This window comes from Rhinolophus sinicus, linkage group LG06 (genome assembly GCF_036562045.2).
Source record: "Rhinolophus sinicus isolate RSC01 linkage group LG06, ASM3656204v1, whole genome shotgun sequence".
Taxonomy (NCBI): domain Eukaryota; kingdom Metazoa; phylum Chordata; class Mammalia; order Chiroptera; family Rhinolophidae; genus Rhinolophus; species Rhinolophus sinicus.
Genome location: NC_133756.1, coordinates 9,281,023 through 9,299,145, shown reverse-complemented (window position 1 = coordinate 9,299,145; position 18,123 = coordinate 9,281,023). Strand labels below are relative to the sequence as shown.

The window sequence follows — 18,123 nt, the reverse complement described above, 5'->3', positions numbered from 1 at the left end:
GGTAATTCAAAAGAAAGAGGAAACCCATTTGGTAGAAAGGTGTTCATCACAGCATTAGTTATAATAGTAAAACTTTGGAAACAATCCAAATAGCCAACAACGTGGAATGCTTATGTGAACATTTATTCATGTACTATTCCTCAGCCATTAACATGACTATTAAAAAGACTTATAATGGGGAAAGTATTCATGCTAAATGAATGGAAGAAAGAACAATAAAAAGTATGAAACACAACTTGATTTTAGCTAGTTCCTGAATGCCATTGACCTATGAGCACCTCGAAGGTAGGAATCTTACCTTATTCATCTCCAAACCCCAAGCCTAGGACAATAACTGGTATATAATTGGTGCTCAGTAAATGTTTGTTGAGTGGAAGAACTGTTTAAAACTATTTTTTTGTATGTGGTTAAGGATTGAGAGGAAATAAGAGAAATATGATTAATCAGTGTGTTAGGACAGTGGGATTTTGGGTGATTTTTTTTAAATTTTTTAATATTATGTTTATACAGTCAGTAGAAATCAGGAGGGAAAAATATTCAGGTATTTGGGAGCTATTTGGTATTTTTACAAAATGTTTTTCTTTGCAGAGATGATTGTTTTCATTTCATAACTCTGGGAAGTAGGATGGCTGAGCCCTTAATGTTCTTTTTAAAAGGAAATGGGAGTACAGAGATATTGAAATCCCTTTTGTTGTTCTAGAGTCAGCTAGTAATAAGATTCACATAAAAAGCTATGGTGTTTTAGTTGGTGATTCATTGTTTCATCTCTTTGGCCAGTTTACTTTCTCCATTTTGGAAAACAGTGCAAGAAGAGGAGCGTGCAAGAATAGGCATGAGAACGTTCAGATATATGTGCAATTTAAGTATAATTGCTGGTGGGTTTTTTTTGGTGTTTTTTTTTGCGGTTGTCTAAAAGATCTTCTGTCCCTTCTGCAGCTCACTCCAGGCCTGTATGAATTCAGAGTGATTGTAGATGGTCAGAATACCCACGGGGAAGGCTATGTGAACGTGACGGTAAAACCAGGTGTGTTTCCCAGCCCTGACAGTCTGTATTGCTCCTCTGTGGGATTCCCAAGGAGATGGAGATTTGACTTTAGGGGCTTTTAATTCCCATTCTTTTTTTGCAATATATTTATTGGCAATTCCTAATCCAATGTAGTAAAAGGTTAGGGTGGCAAAGTATATACTGTGGTTCTAGTTGGAACACTTGGCTGGGCAAGGAAAACAGTCATGTGGCCTACAGTACAGTATGTCCTGAGCAATAGTCTCCCTACCTGAGAACTACTCCAAGTGGGTCATGCTGAGAGAGGACCATGTGTTGTAATTAAGAGACACGAGAAAGCCAGGAACCTAGGGGAGGCATGTAGAAGGAGAACCATCCAAGCAGCTGGCCCTTTCTGATCTCTGCAGAAATGTGGGCCTTTGCACACAGACTTCCTCACTGAAACCCTGCCAGTCCTCTTTCACCTTGGATGCCAAATTCTGTCATTCTTTTTAAGTGATCCAGCACCAGTAGATTACAGTGCTATAGCAAGGTATCTTGTTTTGCATTTTCAGAGACATTTGGGGGAAGTTGGCAGGTGGCACATACATTGGCACAAATTCTTAATACTGTTAATCTGTCTTTGTTGGTCATAGATTTTCTTTTCCTTCCTTGAACCTTGTAGCCCAGGTAATCTTTTCTCCTTCTTAAAAATGTATTTAGCATAAAGACCATTTGATCATTTCTCAAAGAAAAGGCAGCTGGGCTCAGTTATTCTGGTGGACCAGAGTGGGTTGTGAACTTTCCATCACTCTGGTCTAGTCACCTCACACATAGCTCCCGGATGGTCGAGAAATCACCCATTATCTTTTCAACACAGCCTTGTGCCAAGGGGTAGTTTTCTGCCAAGGCCTTTATTGCACAAAGCTTATTTGCTGTCTACCTCTAGTCAGCTTGCCTGAAAGCAGTCATTCGCTGATTTAGTCCTTTTCATGAACTAGATAGCACATGAGCATTGAAAGAATGCATAAGGCATGGTCTTAGGAATAGTGAGGTTTAGAAGAAGAGGCTTTAACACTCCCAGGTGTCTTCTGTTAGAATGCCAGCCTGCTCTTGTAACTTGTGCATTTGGCGGTGCTTCAGCCATCAATTATGTAATGGAAACATTTATAATCACTCAGAGATGGCCTGCTCCTCCTAGAATTTACAAACCCCTCTTTTAATTTCTTCTGGGTCATTTTCTTGCAGAGCCCCGGAAGAATCGCCCTCCCGTTGCCATTGTGTCACCACAGTTCCAGGAGGTTTCTCTGCCAACCACTTCCACAATCATTGATGGCAGCCGTGAGTACTTATCTAATCATGATGTTTTAGAAGAACATTCACTGTGGATCCTGGTAGAAGATTTGGGCAGCTATTTCTGCGTTCTGTTCAGGCTTCTTGACCACATTATGGGATGACCAAACATCTGAAGCAACTGATTAGGAAGTAAAAACCAGACAAGCCTTATTTAAAACTCCCATGTGGCTTGTTTGAAGTAATATTTCTATTCTGAGATGCTAAGAAAGTGGGATTAGGCATATATTTAGCATTATTTTAGTTGAAACTTGTTGGTTTTCAAATTTTCTTAGATTGAGTTGCCGTTCTCAATTATGGAAACAAGTTCTCTCCTATCACGGCAAGATCAGTAACTGAGAGTGTTACCAGATCAGTAACTGAGAATGTTACCTGAGGAGCTCTCACCCAGCCATCACTGCCTATCAAGATTCTTGTCAGCCTTCTCCTGATGAGACTCACAGAATGTGCTCCACGCCCCTGCCTGGGCTCACCAACATTTTACCCTTCAGAGTAGTGTCACCTGATGGGTGTCACCTAAGAGGATTTCTGGGTCTTTGCCATTGATGCTAGCTATGTGCGCAGAAGGTTTCAAGCCTATCACCCACCAGTATTTGCCTGGTTTCTTTGAGACCAATTTAGGGCCCTGTTACCCTGACTGCCTTAGCACCAACAGTGGTTTTTGGCAGAGGCAATCACTGCCTTAGGAGAGGAATCTCTAGCAAGGTTAAACAATTCACGTAGATGGTTCTGATAAGAAGAGGAGGCTAGAAGAATAGGCCAAGAGGGAAGAGACAGACAGGAGGAAGCACTTGTGCGAGTGGGAGAAAAGGTTCATAGAGTACCATTTTATTTTATATTTTTGAATAGCTCAAAGTTAAATAATATGTAAAGGTATACAGTGAAAAGAATCACTAGCATCCCTGTCTCCCAACTATCCAGTTTTCCTCTAATCAGTGGTATTATTTTATGTATCTTTCCGATATTTTATGCATATATAAGAAAATACATACACAGTCATTATGATAAAACATTATATACACTGTTATGTACAAAGCATGTTTCTATATATTGGAGAATTTTTCTGAATCAATATATGAAATACTTCTTCATTTTTTTTCCTCTTAACGATTACATAGCCTTCCATTATATGGATATATAATTTCATTGTTTGAATATATATTTGTTTTTGATCAATCTCTACTAATGGCCATTTAGATGATTTTTGGTTTTTCACTGTTACAAATAATGTTACCATGAATAATCTTGGAAGCATGACATTTAACGTGTGTAAGGTTATCTGTAGGATAAATTACTAGAAGAGGAATTGCAGGAACAAAGATAAATTTTGCCAAATTGCTCTTTTTAAAGGTTGTATCAATTTATGCTTCCACCACGACTTAGGAAAGGGCCTCTTTGTCCACACCTTTACCCATATACTGTGTTATGAAGCTTTGGTCTTTCCCAATCTGGTAGGTTAAAAAATCATATCTCAAGTGTAATTTAAATTTGCATTTCTTTTCAGTGAGGTTGAGTATTTCATATGTTTAAGAATTTTTGATTTTCCTTTTTTTATACAGTAGCATTTTAACCAGAGGTTGCCTGTGTTGGAGTCCTTGGAAAACAACACAGTGGAATATCATTCATAGACAGGCACAATGACCCAATATTCCTAGGAAAGAAACACTATGGAGAGATAGTCTGTAATTTCATGAAGTTTTCCTAGCCTCAAATCTCTGGGTAGTTGCCCTGGTTTGTGTAAACTGGATAAGTGCTGAGACCCAGCGCTCTCACGTTGTAACTGATGTTTCTTTATGGTCAAGAAAGCACCGATGATGATAAAATCGTCCAGTACCATTGGGAAGAACTTAAGGGGCCTCTGAGAGAAGAGAAGATTTCTGAAGATACGGCCATATTGAAACTTAGTAAACTCGTCCCAGGGAACTACACTTTCAGGTAAATCAGGATCCTTCAAGTTTACTGTAGGCCTTTCTTTTTCCTTGTGGGTTTTAAATTCTTACAGGAATAGCTCTGACAGATACCAAATTCATTGCAGAGTTGGTTGATAATATAGCCTTTGGTTCCATTGGTTCTCTGAGCCTTTTGGTGACTGTGGTCACGACATTAATAACTTTTTAGGGCAAAGCTCCTTGCACAATAGGTCAGGACCCACCACAGTTAATCCTTTGCAAAGCCTTACCTGGAAGATCTCCAAACTTTGTGGGTTTTTTTTTTTTTATTTCTGTCATTAAGTGAAAGGTCCCATATTCCTTTGCCTTTTCTCAGGAAAAATGTAGGAGGAATCTACTACTATCTTGTCTCTTCCCTTTGGGAAATGCTTCTTCAGCTTATGACATCCCAGAATCTTTACTATTGACTAGTGGTTTAATACTACGAGTTGTAGGATTGTTCTCTATTAGGGCTTTTTGCAGAATTTGATTCAAAGATAGTGCTTTTGTACTGACATTCTAGAATGTGATTAATAAGAGTGTTAGGCTGACTCGAGTAACACTCCTTGTATATGACAAAGCACTTGTGAGTATCATACAAACACCATATGTTTATGATACCGTCCTCATTTTACCTCTGAGAAAAATGAAACTCAGTGTATTTACTAACTTCTCTGAGGTCACACAGAACTGAAATGCAGATTTTCTAACGCCCATGTCAAGGGCTCATTCTACTCTCTTCCTTGACTTGACCCATACATATTTCATTTGTGCTTCCTTGAATGCCCTTCTCAGTGTGCTGGGAGTTCTGCCTAACCTTAAGGATATACTCGGTTTTCTGAGAGGCTCTCGGAGATCCCCAGGGAGGAGGGAATATGCCTCTCCTCTTTCTCTGCTGCACTTAGTGCCTCTGGCTGGCGCCTGCCAAGTTGCAACAGCTTATTCATGGGTGTCTGTCTTCCCCACCTGATCTGAGATTAATCCAGTTTTAGACACTGTCAGAGACATAGTGATGAACGTCCTAGCACAGTACTTGCCATATAAATATGCGAGTTCTGACTGAGCAGCCCTCACATTGACTCAAGACTTGAGGCAAATGAAGGGTAGCTGCCATTCAATAAGGTTGGAGCCTTCTCATTGGTTAAAAATGGAAATGTGAGTTGGTATTTACCTTAGATTTTTAGTGTAGGAATTGTAACATTTATGGAATTTAGCCTGAGCTATTGTTTCTTGAACATTTACTATGTGTTTAACACTGTTCTGAGCTCTTTGCATGCAGTGGCCCATTTAATCCTTATAGCAGGTATTATAATTACTCTTATTTTATAGATTAGAAAATTTAGGCACCGAGTAGTTAAGTAACTTGCCCAAGGTCACACAGGCAATCCGAACTTTTCATAGTGTTAACCTGCAGCATTTTGGATGGAGGAGGTATTGGGAGCAGTTCTTTTTTTCAAAACCTCAATCTATGAAATGACAGAGTTGGGTTTGATTAGCATTAAGGTCCAATCTGATTCTATTCACCTTTTCCTCTCTCTTGCTTTCACATGGCATTAGCCTCTTTCCCCAGACCTGTGGGCAGCTGCTGTTTGGTTCCAGGATTCTTGCTTGCAAGCCAGGGACTGTTTGAGGTAAAAATCAGAGTAATGGCCAGCTGCCATTTTTCTACCTGCTATAACTTGCTTTTGTTCTGAAATAGGAGCCAAATAGAATATGTTAAAAAAAAAAACAAACAAACAACAAACTGTGGGAACAACAGGGAAATTGGAAAAAGAGGAAAACTTCTGTGGATTTTTTTTTCAGATTTTTGTTGATTTACACATATCTGTGTGTCTGATGTTTTTGTGCCTTTTTTTGTAAAGGCTGTAATGCCAAAAAATCCCTTCAGACCTTAGGAAAAAGGTGAGCCTTCGGGATAAAACATCACAGATGTCTAGCTCTGTCTGGTGGCTGGTGGTGAGATTTAAACAAACGACATGTCTTTTCTATGCGTTTCCTCTTTCTGTCAGCAAAATGGAAGGAGCCCAAACCTCCTTGCTTGCTTATGCTGACATTTTGAGGTGGCAAGAGAAGCTTTAGGCTGTTCAGCTGGAAGGCATCATTTAGGTAAAAGCCTGCTTTTACAAATGAACATTTTTTTTTCCTCTTGCAAATCCTGTTTCACACTGGCACAAACTGTAGGACTGTTGCGTAGGAGAATTCATTTCCATCTCAGGCTCCTGTCTTACCAGAGCCACCCCTTCTAGTCCCTCCCAGAGGCTGTCTGCCCTGGTAGTCCATTGTTGTGATATGTACGCAGCCGAAACAGGATGACGGAAGGAGAGCCTGCTGCAGTCAGAGCTTTCTCTATTTCGTGTAGCGTCTTTAAGCCCCACAGGAATAGTGGCCAGGGACTATCTCTTCTTAAGACTTGGTTTCTGGGCTTTGGAGTCAGAGGACTGGGCTTGCATCTTAGCTCCCAATGGGGCCCTGGGCAGGTTGCTTGGCCTCTCTAAGCCTCCTGTAAAGTGAGATTGATGATTGTTGTGAGGGCCAGATTCGAAGATGCTTGCATAGGTCCCAGCACACAGACACGTGCAGGAAGCAGCAAAACGGTGCTGGAGACACAGTGCCCAGGTTCAGATCCCAACTCCACTACTTTCAAGTTTGGGCAAGTTACTTTACCTCTCTCTGCCTCAGTCTCCCCATCTATGTAAGGAGTAAAATGAGGGTAGGACTCTGCAGAGCTGTTGTGTGGATTTAATGAGTTCTAAAGCACTTGGAACAGTGCCCGGCACAAGTAAACCCTCAGTCAGCGTTAGCTTCTAGTATTCCTCTGCCTTTCCAAGAGGAATGGTAAAAATTGGTTACCAGTTAGTAACCCTGCCACCTTGATATTTCTTAGCCTTGATTTGTAGTCCTCTCATGTTTATTCCCCTCCCTGATTGCACTCCTCTCTCTGCCCTGACAGCTTGACTGTCGTAGACTCTGATGGAGCTACCGACTCCACCACTGCAAGCCTGACAGTGAACAAAGCTGTGGATTACCCACCTGTGGCCAACGCAGGCCCCAACCAAGTGATCACCCTGCCCCAGAACTCCATCACCCTGTTTGGGAACCAGAGCACTGATGACCATGGCATTACCAGCTACGAGTGGTCCCTGAGCCCCAGCAGCAAAGGGAAGGTGGTGGAGATGCAGGTAGGAGAGGACGGTTTCTGCCTTTCTGTGCCCAGGGGACCCAGAGCTGCCAGACTGGATCACCTGTCCAAGACTTATCTTTACTCCATTTTATTTACCGAAGTCAGATTTGTACATAGAACATTAGCGTTTTTAAAAAAAATCCAGAAAGCTTAAGGGGCCTATAATTAACACACTAGCAAAAAACCTTTACCTTAAATGTTTAGTATCAGAGGAAAAGACTAGAGAAATGGTAGCTGTTCTAGGATAATTCCAGAGTCTTACTATTTAGAAGCCACACGGGTGCAAATCTTACTCGTTGGAGTAGGTTGCCTGACTAGATGGTGAGCAGCTTCTCTCTGAAGATACATAAGAACAGACTAGATCTGTCACCAGGTAGGTAACATACATACAGCAAGAAAACTGGGTGGGGGCTGTGGCGAACCTGAGAACTTAAGCTCTGACTCCAGGGGTCAGCTGTTCCTCAGGCCCAGCTAACCAGCCTGCCATATGGAAGTGTGGTCCCAATATTACGGGATCATACAGCTTTTCAAGAGGAGACAGAAATCTATCTAGACCTTTATGTGAAATTTTCCAACTTTTAAGACACTACAGGCCAAACAAAATGTCTGCAAGGTGGATTCAGCCCTAAGGCTGCCAGCTTTCGCCAACACTGTTCTAGAGTAAGTTCCCGCACTGGAAGTTTGTCCTAGTTATTTATCATGTTCCTTCTGACACTCAAGAATCAATGTTTCTAGATTTGAGGCATAACTGAAAGCTCACATTTCACCTGGCTTTAGTTTAAGTATTATGTTGGGTTTCTCTGCTGTTGGAAAATCTGACAGAATTGTAAAGGGACAGCACGGCGTTCCTTTGCATCTGAGTTGCTGCCGTGTGTTATTGAGGAAGCTTTGTTAGGATCACTGTATGGCCGTTGTAGGAAGAACAGTTTTTAAAATTGTGTTATTTTATTGTCTGTTCATTGTCTTCTTTGTGGCTTGGGTCATAGAGACTGATCTCAGTTATCTTTGCACATTTTCCTGTCTCCCCTCCCTTGTGAAAACTCTGATTTCATTTGAAGCTGCTGCTGTGTTAGGGAGGGTTGTTACCTTTAAGGGGAAAACTTTTAATAAGATGTCCCACAGTGTCTGATTTCAGCATTCACAAATTGTGCTGAACGAGGAGGTAATAGCCCAGTACCAGCTAGGTTTAGAAACGGGGTAAATCACTTAGACCCGAGCAGGTCGTAATGTGTGATGTTGTGATTCTGGGAGGCTGCTTTCCCACTGTCTGTATTTATACATCCAGGGAGTTAGAACACCAACCCTGCAGCTCTCTGCCATGCAAGAAGGAGACTACACTTACCAGCTCACAGTGACTGACACAATAGGACAGCAGGCCACCGCTCAAGTGACTGTTATCGTGCAGCCTGGTAAGTTCCAACCTTGAGGTGCAGGCTCTTCTATTGGCTGGCCCCTTTAACCTTGGGGGAGAAGAGGGTTTGGGTTCTGAGCTATATGAGGGTATAAGTGGAGGCACCAATCCATGGAGCCCCCGGCAACTTGTGTTGTGCTGGCAGCTTCTGCTGTCCATTGCCCTGGCACTTTCTTCATAACTAGAGAGAAAGAGTACTTCACAGCCTCAGCTTGTGCACTTGCCCTTGGCTGGTTATTGTGCCTTTGAGGGGACCTAGCAGGTAGAGTCTCTGCCATCCCAGATCCGACCATGTCCTTTAGGGCAGCCTCAAGCCCACTTCCTCAGGAAAGCCCTATCTTATCACTCGGACCCTTTCATTTGAACGCCTGTAGCATTATTTTTCAAATTTAGCATGGCATTATAACCCCTCTAAGCTCTGCCACATCCTTTCAGCATGTCCTTTGGATGTTTCCGTCCTCTGTACTTCATTGTGAGCTCCCTGACTGTACCAGGACATATACGTCCCATAGTATGTGGCGAGGCAGAGTCTCCTCCGGACTCGCAGCACATATGTCCCAGTTGGACCCTCTCCTCTCCCAGCTGACTGCCTGCTTTTGACCCCAAACCTCTGTCTTCTAGAAAACAATAAGCCTCCACAGGCAGATGCAGGCCCAGACAAAGAGCTGACCCTTCCTGTGGACAGCACCACCTTGGATGGCAGCAAAAGCTCAGATGATCAGAAAATTATCTCCTATCTCTGGGAAAAAACACAGTGAGTACTGACACAACCACTTATTTATGCAAAGGTCCTAGACCTTTGAAGAGCAAGGTTTTACTTGTTTTTAAGAGTTTACTTGCTCTTCTTGGCTTGTTTGGGGTAGGGGGAGGGTAACTGAGGAAGAAGGATTTTCAGAGCCAGACTTCCTATCATAAGAAAATGATATGAAGTAATTTTTGTAAAAAAAAAGGAATGCTTACCACCAGCTAGTCCCCACATAGTGCTTTGTGGTCCTGGTGCTTTACAGGTACAATCCATCTGCTGAAACGCATAGTTTAATTACACTTGAGAGGCAAGATGGAAGGGGTAATGAAGCAGAAAAATACTGTTGCTCAAAATTAACTGGGTAAGGAGGCTGTCAGGGGGGATTGGGCAGAGTAGCTATTAAGAAGAATTGAAATTCATCTACAAAATGAAAGCATTACTCTGTTGTTGTTTTCTTAAAGACATTATTTACCAATTATGTTAGTAACCAGAAGTCAAAGGCAGTATCCAACATAATACTAATTAAACAGAAATTACCTAATCGAACCATTCCTGGTTCTCAGTGGTTTCTTTCAGTTCCTTTAAACCATAACAACTGGAACTCAGATTATATGCAGGATCCCGAAAGATGTGAAAGAATTCCAAGGAGGAGTTAAAAGAGTTCAGAGTTAAAAAAGAATTAAATTTCTCTGTTTCCAAAGGTAGCAACCATAGGACTGGGTTTTTTTGTTTTTGTTGTTTGGCTAGGACATTAGAGATGGTTGGGAAGGGGCTATAATTTGACTAAAGAACCCACTTGACTTACGATTGGTGAGTTGGATTCTAGAAATTACTTTCCTCAACTCTTGTTTCTATCTCTTGGAGAACCTGACCTTCCTCAGCCCAGTGTGTTTTAATCATAACTATTGAAGATACAGCCGATAAACCTTTTAGTTAAGTTTTATTAATGTTTACAGTGGAAATAGTGCTTAGCATAGCTTCTCGAAGGAGAATCTGTTTCAGGAGGAGCTACTAGGGTCAGAGGTTATACATTTAAACAGCAAAACAAAACAAAGCAAAACCGGGAAGTTTGCAGATTTCGCTGGTTGTCCAGTAGTTTTAAGGAAAGCTCTGGGGCATTTTGATCCTTAAGCAGAAGTGCTGTGGTATGTGTAGCGTTGTGCCTGGGTGTTGGCACAGAGCTCACCCCCAATTGCTGCCTGCTGTGTGAGACCCCAGGGAGAAGGAAGGAGGGGGTGTACTGGGTCCTCTGTGGCCCCTGTCCAGGAGCTGGAGGGAGCTTTGCTTACAGAGCCACTAAGAAGAGGATAGTTTTGCCCTGAGAATTCCTCTGCAGCCTTGGCCCATTTCCTTTTCCTGACTTTTTAGCAGGAAGGAATTTGGCATGTGATTAAGAAATTCATTTTGCTTCTTTGCTGGCAAGAGCTGAATCAACTACTGAGCCAGAAATGCTTTTCAGAAACATCACTCCGAAATCATTCTTTTGATGAGAAACCTGCTCAGAGCACTTTCTTCCTTTTATAAATTGGAACAGCAAAGAATTTGAATGTTCTAGAAGCTCATATAAAAGATAAGGCTAGATGTGTTTAAAACTGGTGAATGGAATTTTCTGATCAGCAGGTAGTCTGTATTTTGGGGCCAAATGACACTCTGTCCAAGTGGAATATTTTTAAACTTGTCCTCTCAAGGTCTGGGAAACAGTAGTTCATGTCTTAGCTGAGGCAATAATTGTCTGCTCCTGCTGAGTCGGACAGGAGAGCAGCAGACAGGTACAACTCCACCCTCTGGTTCTCTCTTTGTCCAGGGGACCTGACGGGGTGCAGCTCGAGAATGCTAACAGCAGTGTCGCTACTGTGACCGGGCTGCAAGTGGGATCCTACGTGTTCACTTTGACTGTCAAAGATGAGAGGGACCTGCAAAGCCAGAGCTCTGTGAATGTCATTGTCAAAGAAGGTACCTACCTGCCTCAGGTTGCTGCAGCAGCCTCTGGTCAGATACCTGAGGGATCGCCATCTTTTGTTTGGCTGCAGAAACAGATTAGAGACAAGGGTAGGAAAGAAAGTTGGGGGTAAGAGCAGCTGTTATTCATTTGCTTTTCTAAAACAACCTTTAATTGAGAGTGAATGTAAGATGAATTTTAACTTCTTGTGTTCCCCTCCTTTCCTCCTCTTCTCCCTTCCTTCCTTCTCTACTGAATAGGGAAAGAATTAAGGTTTTTTTCCTTTGCATTTTTATTTTGCCTCTGCTGCTAAGACCTGGGGTTTCTGTGACTCTCACTAGCTACAGTGACATCTGCTGTCAGACTTTAGAACGACTGTCCTGCACTGTCGCTTCCTGTGCTGGTCCTAGGAGCCTGCATGCTGAGGCCGATATGAGGCCGAGAGTTGGTTGGCCTTGCTCGGACTTGCAAGCACGATGGCCAGTGATGAAGTCGGGAGGGCTATCGGCTGACAGTAGGGATAACTGCCCGACACGCACTACACACCTGTGTAAACAAAGCTGTGGGTGGGGCCCAGGTGAAGAGAGGTCTCTCTCTCCTGTTTCTCTATTAAAGTACTAAGGAAGGAATTTAAAAAGATGTTCAGAGATTAACATTTTAAGCCACATTTTAGAGAATTTGTGGTATCAGCTGGATGAAACTAAACTTCGAGGCTTTAATCCACTGTAGGCCTTTGTTTGCAACCATCATACACCTCCAAGGCAGAGAAATGGATTCCCTTCAGGGGGTCTGCTGTGAGAATTCAGGAGGAAACTACACTTGTCTCCTCTGTCTTAAGGTGTCAGCAGAACATTTCTCTGGGTGGGGCTGGAACGGTAGGAACTGCGGCAGTGCTGGCTTTAACTCTACAGTGTCATTTGCTGGCACAAATAGGCCTTTGAAACAGTACTCCAGTTAAGACGCTTTTGATGTTTGATTCCCCATAAGTATCACGAAGCAGCATTTCTTTTCTTCCAGAATGTGATATTATTTCAGTGATCTCTCTTTGATTAGAAATGAACAAACCACCTGTAGCCAAGATAACTGGGAACGTGGTGATAACCTTGCCCACGGACACAGCACAGCTGGATGGCTCCAAGTCCTCAGATGACAAGGGAATAGTCAGCTACCTGTGGACGCGAGATGAGGGGAGCCCGGCAGCAGGGGTAAGCGTGCCAGTTGCGGAGAGCAGCACGAGGTCAAGGTGGTGAGATGGGGCGCGTTCCTTGCATCAGACCTGGCCTGCTCTCTGAGATCCGGGGAGCTTAAATGACTTGCCTAGGGTCACTCTGCAAGCTAGTGTGGCATAGAGTGTCTTTCTCTTCCCCGATCCCAGCAGCCATAGGCTGCAGTGCCATTACAGAGCGGGGAACTGCCCAGAGTTGAAGTTGTCCAGCTCAGAGGGGGCTTCATTATGACAGAAGCAGCAGCTCCAGCCACAAAGGAGTATGGTTTTGTTCTGCAGCATAGCCATATTGTTCAATCCCACAGGAGGTGTTAAATCACTCTGACCACCATCCTGTCCTCTTTCTTTCCAACCTGGTCGAGGGAACCTACACATTTCATCTGAAAGTGACTGATGCGAAGGGTGAGAGTGACACAGACCGGACCACTGTGGAGGTGAAACCTGGTGAGTTCATTTAGTGATGACACTGAGTGGAATTGCTGAGTCAGCCAAGCAGGGCCTCAATCCGGAGACCCCTGCCCTCCAGCATGGACAGAGCCAGATGGTACATCCAGCTCTTTGAAAAATCTAGAAAGCCCAAGCTGAAGGATCGTTAGAGACTGCCTGTTCCAACATTACCTCTCCTACCCACGCAGGAATGTGGACCTCCCCCTGCTCATCTCAGATGGAGAAACGGAAACTGAGAGAGGGCGGGGCTTGCTCAGCGTCACACGGCAGTTGTGTCAGAGCCAGGCCTTTGTGGCCCTGTCCAGCACGGTCTCCCCTCCATGTGACTGATGAGAGAGGGCTCCGGGTACTTGGGGAATCTGAGCTCAGGAATAACTTGAGTCGTGATGTCTCATCGGCACCCAGATGCAGGAAACCATTTATTTTTATAAGTTGAGCCTCAGGCTTTATCTGACAGCCCAGGGAAGGTAAAGTAACTGGTGTCCTTTACACTTCCCAGATTTGCAGAAATAAAATTTCCTTCTTAAGTAGAAGCAGGTTTTTATTTTGCTTTGAGGCTAATTTGGTATTAGAAAGGGAGTGTGGAGTGGGGTAGAGCTTTATAAATTCCTGAGGATCTGATGAGATGTTGACTTTAAACCTGCTCTTTATTATCTAGGCCACGCTCCTGTGTGGATGTCTTAGATGGGAAGGCATCCTGGGAGGTCTGTCAGTCCTTCCTTGTCCCATCTCTCTGAAGGGCAACAGCCAGACACTATAAAATCTCTTCTGTGTGTAAAATCAGATCACAGATAACCCACTAATTATGTTAAGTAGACATCCGGATGGGCAGATGGTACACTCGAGGGTGTGGATGAGGTGTTCCGAGTAATCACTCTGAACTTCCAAGTGTAGAACAGTCTTTAGGACGTAATCAAAAGGAAAGCACGATGGTCTCCCAGTTCTGAGTTGTAAAAACATCGTGCAGCTCTGTTGTGGCTCTAAGGACATCCTTGTTTGTTGGCTGCCTGGACTTCCTTCGTATTTACCGTTTTCAAACCTGTAGGGCAGGTGCATTCCCTTTATTGATAAGATTGTTGAATGGACATTTTCCCTCCTATTGTTGTAGACAAAGTACAGCAAGTCACGAATCAGATGTAGATCAGGAGAGATTGTTAGATAACCTCCACTTGGCCTGGAGAGTTCAGCAAAGCCAACTGGGGACAGACTTTTAAAACAAACCTTGAAGTGTTTCTCTTTGCCACTCCCTTCACTAAACCCCGCTGCCTTGGCTTGGTCCCCAGCACATGCATGGTAATTCTCAGGTTGATACAGGGACCAGGTGTCCTTTTGAAGCTCTCTCAGCCAGCCCCAGGCGCATTAGTAGGAATTATCGCCCCTTTCCATTTGAAGGAGGTCTGTTGCGTTTCTGAATGCTCTCACAACTTTCTCTCCTGGGCCCAGATAAACGCGCAGTGGCAGGTCTGTGTTAACTGTCCTGCTTCTAAAGCCATGACTGATGCACATGCTTTCCAGATCCCAGGAAAAACAACCTGGTGGAGATCATCTTGGATGTCAACGTCAGCCAGCTAACTGAGAGGCTGAAGGGGATGTTCATCCGCCAGATTGGGGTCCTCCTGGGGGTGCTGGATTCCGACATCATTGTGCAAAAGATTCAGCCGTACACGGAGCAGAGGTAGCTGGGCCATGAAGGGGGGAGAAGAGGAAAGACTAGGGGTCCCCTGGGCTTCATGATCGAGCCGAGAACTAGTGTGGGTAGATAAAGGTGGGCTCTGGCCAGGAACCACTCAATGGTGTCCATTTCTTGAATGAACTCGTCTTCTCGTATAGGTCACATGCTCTGTACTAGACACTGCAGCAGGGTACCAGGGTGTAGGGTCAGAAGAGGTCCATTCTGTTTGAAGGCCGTAGTCTATTAGGGGAAATAATCAAGTAAACATACATCATCAGTACAGAGTGGGTTTGACAGAATGTGTGGTATCTTGGAGGCACAGAGGCAAGGGCAGTGAATTCTTTCAGGAGGGTTGGGGTAGGGGGTAGTCCAAAGATTTTCCAGAAGACATAGAACTTGCATTGGTCAAGCATAGGAGGACTAGGAGGAAATTCAGTATGGGGGGACAGCATGAGCTCTGATCCTGTGGTACGAAAGTACAGTTTCCTCTGGTTCAGAGCCGTACTGGGCCCCAGAGCATGGTGGGAGAGAAGGCTGCTGTGTAGACCGAGAAGTTATATGCAAGCCAAGGATTTTAGTTTTAATAATTTGGGCAGGAGGACTCAGCTTAGTTTGTTTTATGTGTGTGAAGTTTTTGTTTTTGTTTTTAAAGCAAGGAAATTAGACTTTTTTGTTTTAAAGGGCGATCAGGAGTGTGGAGGCTACACAACAATAGGGAGAGACAGAAGCCTGGGTGACCATCAGGAAGCTTTGGGCCTCATCTCGTGAAAAGGGAGTAAAACCTGAATTAAGGTAGTGGCGATAGAAATGGCAGAAGACATTAAAAAGCAGTTCAGATGTAAATTAATAGGGCGTGGTGAGCCTTTGGGAGAGGGAGTGAATGAGGTATGAAATAGAAGCCTGAATAGATGGTGAGGGCCGTTCACTGAGATCAGGGATACAGGAGCCTGTTTCGAAGGAAGGGTAATGAGTTCAGTTTTGACTATTGAATTTGGGGTTAATGGGGAGATGTTTCATCAGGTAGTAGCAAGTATAGGCCGGAACCTGGGGTGGAGGAAAAGCCAGAGATAGGGCGTCACTGCATGCAAGCAGGAGTCAAAGCCATGAGGACATGAGTCCCACTGTGTCAGGAGGCTGAGGACGAGCTCTGGAGAACACTATTTAAAGAGAAGGCAAAGAAAGGATTGCCAGCAAAGGAGACTAGGAAAGAGCAGTCAGAGGTGGGAGGAAATCCAGGTGGGACTGGTCTGCTGGGAGGTAAGGGAGGAGCTGGCAGTTGGGGGGGGGTGGAGGCGGGGGAGTGTGGTGGCTGCCACCAAAGGATTCAGATGCTTACAGAGAAGCGGGTGTGATGAGGACACAAAACAGGCTTTTGGGTTTGTGATTAGAAGATCATCAGAATTATAGCGAGAGCATTCTACTTAGGTGTTGGGGGCAAATTCATGTTATGGTTTGAGGATGCAGAAAAGGTAAGTATAACACCTCTTTGAAGAGGTTGGTGCTGAAAATAATATGGGAGATAAGATCACAAAAACACCTTTTAAAGATGGGAAATTCTTGAGCATTTTTATAGACTGAGGAGCAGGTGCAGAGGAAAAGGAGATGGTGGAGTTTGGAGGGGTGGGTTATAAATGGAGGTAGGTCTGGGGTTCTGGCCTTGGGCACAGCAGGAGCACCACTTTGAAGGCAGGAGGAAAGGAGGGAAGATGAGCTATTATGGGCACATTAGGGGTAGAGAGGATGAAATCAGAGAGCGTTGGCACCAACGTGCTGCATTTTGTCTTTGAAACTGGAGGCAAGGCCCTCTGCTCTGAGGAGGGAGGAATGAGGTGAGCAGCCTGAGGAAAGTGGTAAAGGTTGTAGATGGGGGGGGGCAACAGCTCCAGGAAGGGGTACTGCCTTTGAGCAATATTGGGGTCTCAGCCAAGGTTAGAGACTAGGTGAGAGCAGTGGTTCTCAAACCTAGCTACATAACAGAATCACCTAGAGCTTTTATGAACGTACCGTTACCCGAGCCTCACTCACCCGAGATTATGATTCAGTTGGTCTGGGCACCTAAAATCTAAAAGCTCCCCAGTTAGGGTTCACCGGATCTGAGACAGCGTGATGACGAGGACTTCCTTTATAAGCTCTGCTCAGCAGCCCAGTTGTCGGCAGAGAAAGTGGCAGCTGGGATAGATCCAAGCTGTGGGAACTGGCTGGGTAGAAGCAGTGGAAAGACATTAGCCGGAGTGCTGGTAAGAGCACAGTGGAAGGGTCTGCTCGCAGACTTGCTATCACAGCACCGGGCACGAGGAAGAGAGAAGCATCATGATGGCTGGGCTTCTGGCTTGGACTCGGGTGACTCAGTTGAGGAATTCGGGAGCAGAATGTGACTGGAGGGAGACAGACAGCGTGTGACAGTAGGAAAGAGCACAGGCCTTCCACCAGACGGGGTACTTCACCTCTCTGAACCTGTTCTGTCACTTGTGAAAAATCTACTACCCGTTTTATAGGATTGTTATTGAGGCTCCAATAAGATAATGTTTGTGTAGTCCCCACCACACAGTGAGTACTCAATAATTATTATACGTTTGAGACATGTTGGATTTGAGGTGCCTGTAGAAGATCTGCTGTAGGTATTCAAGCAAGCATTTGCAGATAAAAGATTTGGTCACTCAGGAGAGACATGGGAAGAGGAGATAACGATTTGAGGGTTATTAGTATATAGATAGAAATTGAAACTGTAAGCATGGATGAGAAACTAATGAGATGTGGACCACACATCTTTTATGGTACAGATTTGTTTCTTGATTCTGGAGTTTATGATACCTCATCATTGGCCTCCCTGTTTAGTAAGCTTTTGGAAAGTTGTTTATGACAGTGCTTCCGGAACTTTCATGCCATGCCACACATGGAAAATACTACTATTTACATGGCACTTTGGGATAACTAGACTTACACTGTAAGCAGCTGGCCCAGGGCCTCTGGGACACTCAGGTCCCACCCAGCCACCCAGGTGCTGAGGCACATCTATAAACCCAGTGTGACCGACCTACTGACTGGGAAGGTTCCGTCTGTGACACTAACATGAAGCCAGGAAGCAGGCTAACAAAACTGGAGGCCAAGCTGCAGAGAATAGGTTTTGTGCCACCCAGATGTGAGTTCATACATGGTCTGCCTCGGATAGAAACTGACAGAAAGCAGACTGACTGCGGGTGGGGAGTATTGTGACCTTGCGTCAGCCGTACCACTGTGGAG

General features: G+C 44.3%; 1 protein-coding gene across 3 annotated transcripts in view; it reads left to right on the top strand.

Moving 5' to 3' along the window:
* KIAA0319L (KIAA0319 like) overlaps nucleotides 1-18,123 on the top strand; it is an 87,233-nt gene that overhangs the window by 59,063 nt on the left and 10,047 nt on the right. For all 3 annotated transcript variants that reach the window (XM_019726497.2, XM_019726495.2, XM_019726494.2), the window contains exons 7-16: nucleotides 937-1,024; nucleotides 2,231-2,323; nucleotides 4,138-4,270; nucleotides 7,214-7,442; nucleotides 8,730-8,853; nucleotides 9,477-9,609; nucleotides 11,405-11,553; nucleotides 12,593-12,744; nucleotides 13,070-13,208; nucleotides 14,727-14,886. In XM_019726497.2, the coding sequence (XP_019582056.2) occupies nucleotides 937-1,024; nucleotides 2,231-2,323; nucleotides 4,138-4,270; nucleotides 7,214-7,442; nucleotides 8,730-8,853; nucleotides 9,477-9,609; nucleotides 11,405-11,553; nucleotides 12,593-12,744; nucleotides 13,070-13,208; nucleotides 14,727-14,886 (1,400 nt within the window). The remainder of the gene's footprint in view (nucleotides 1-936; nucleotides 1,025-2,230; nucleotides 2,324-4,137; nucleotides 4,271-7,213; nucleotides 7,443-8,729; nucleotides 8,854-9,476; nucleotides 9,610-11,404; nucleotides 11,554-12,592; nucleotides 12,745-13,069; nucleotides 13,209-14,726; nucleotides 14,887-18,123) is intronic.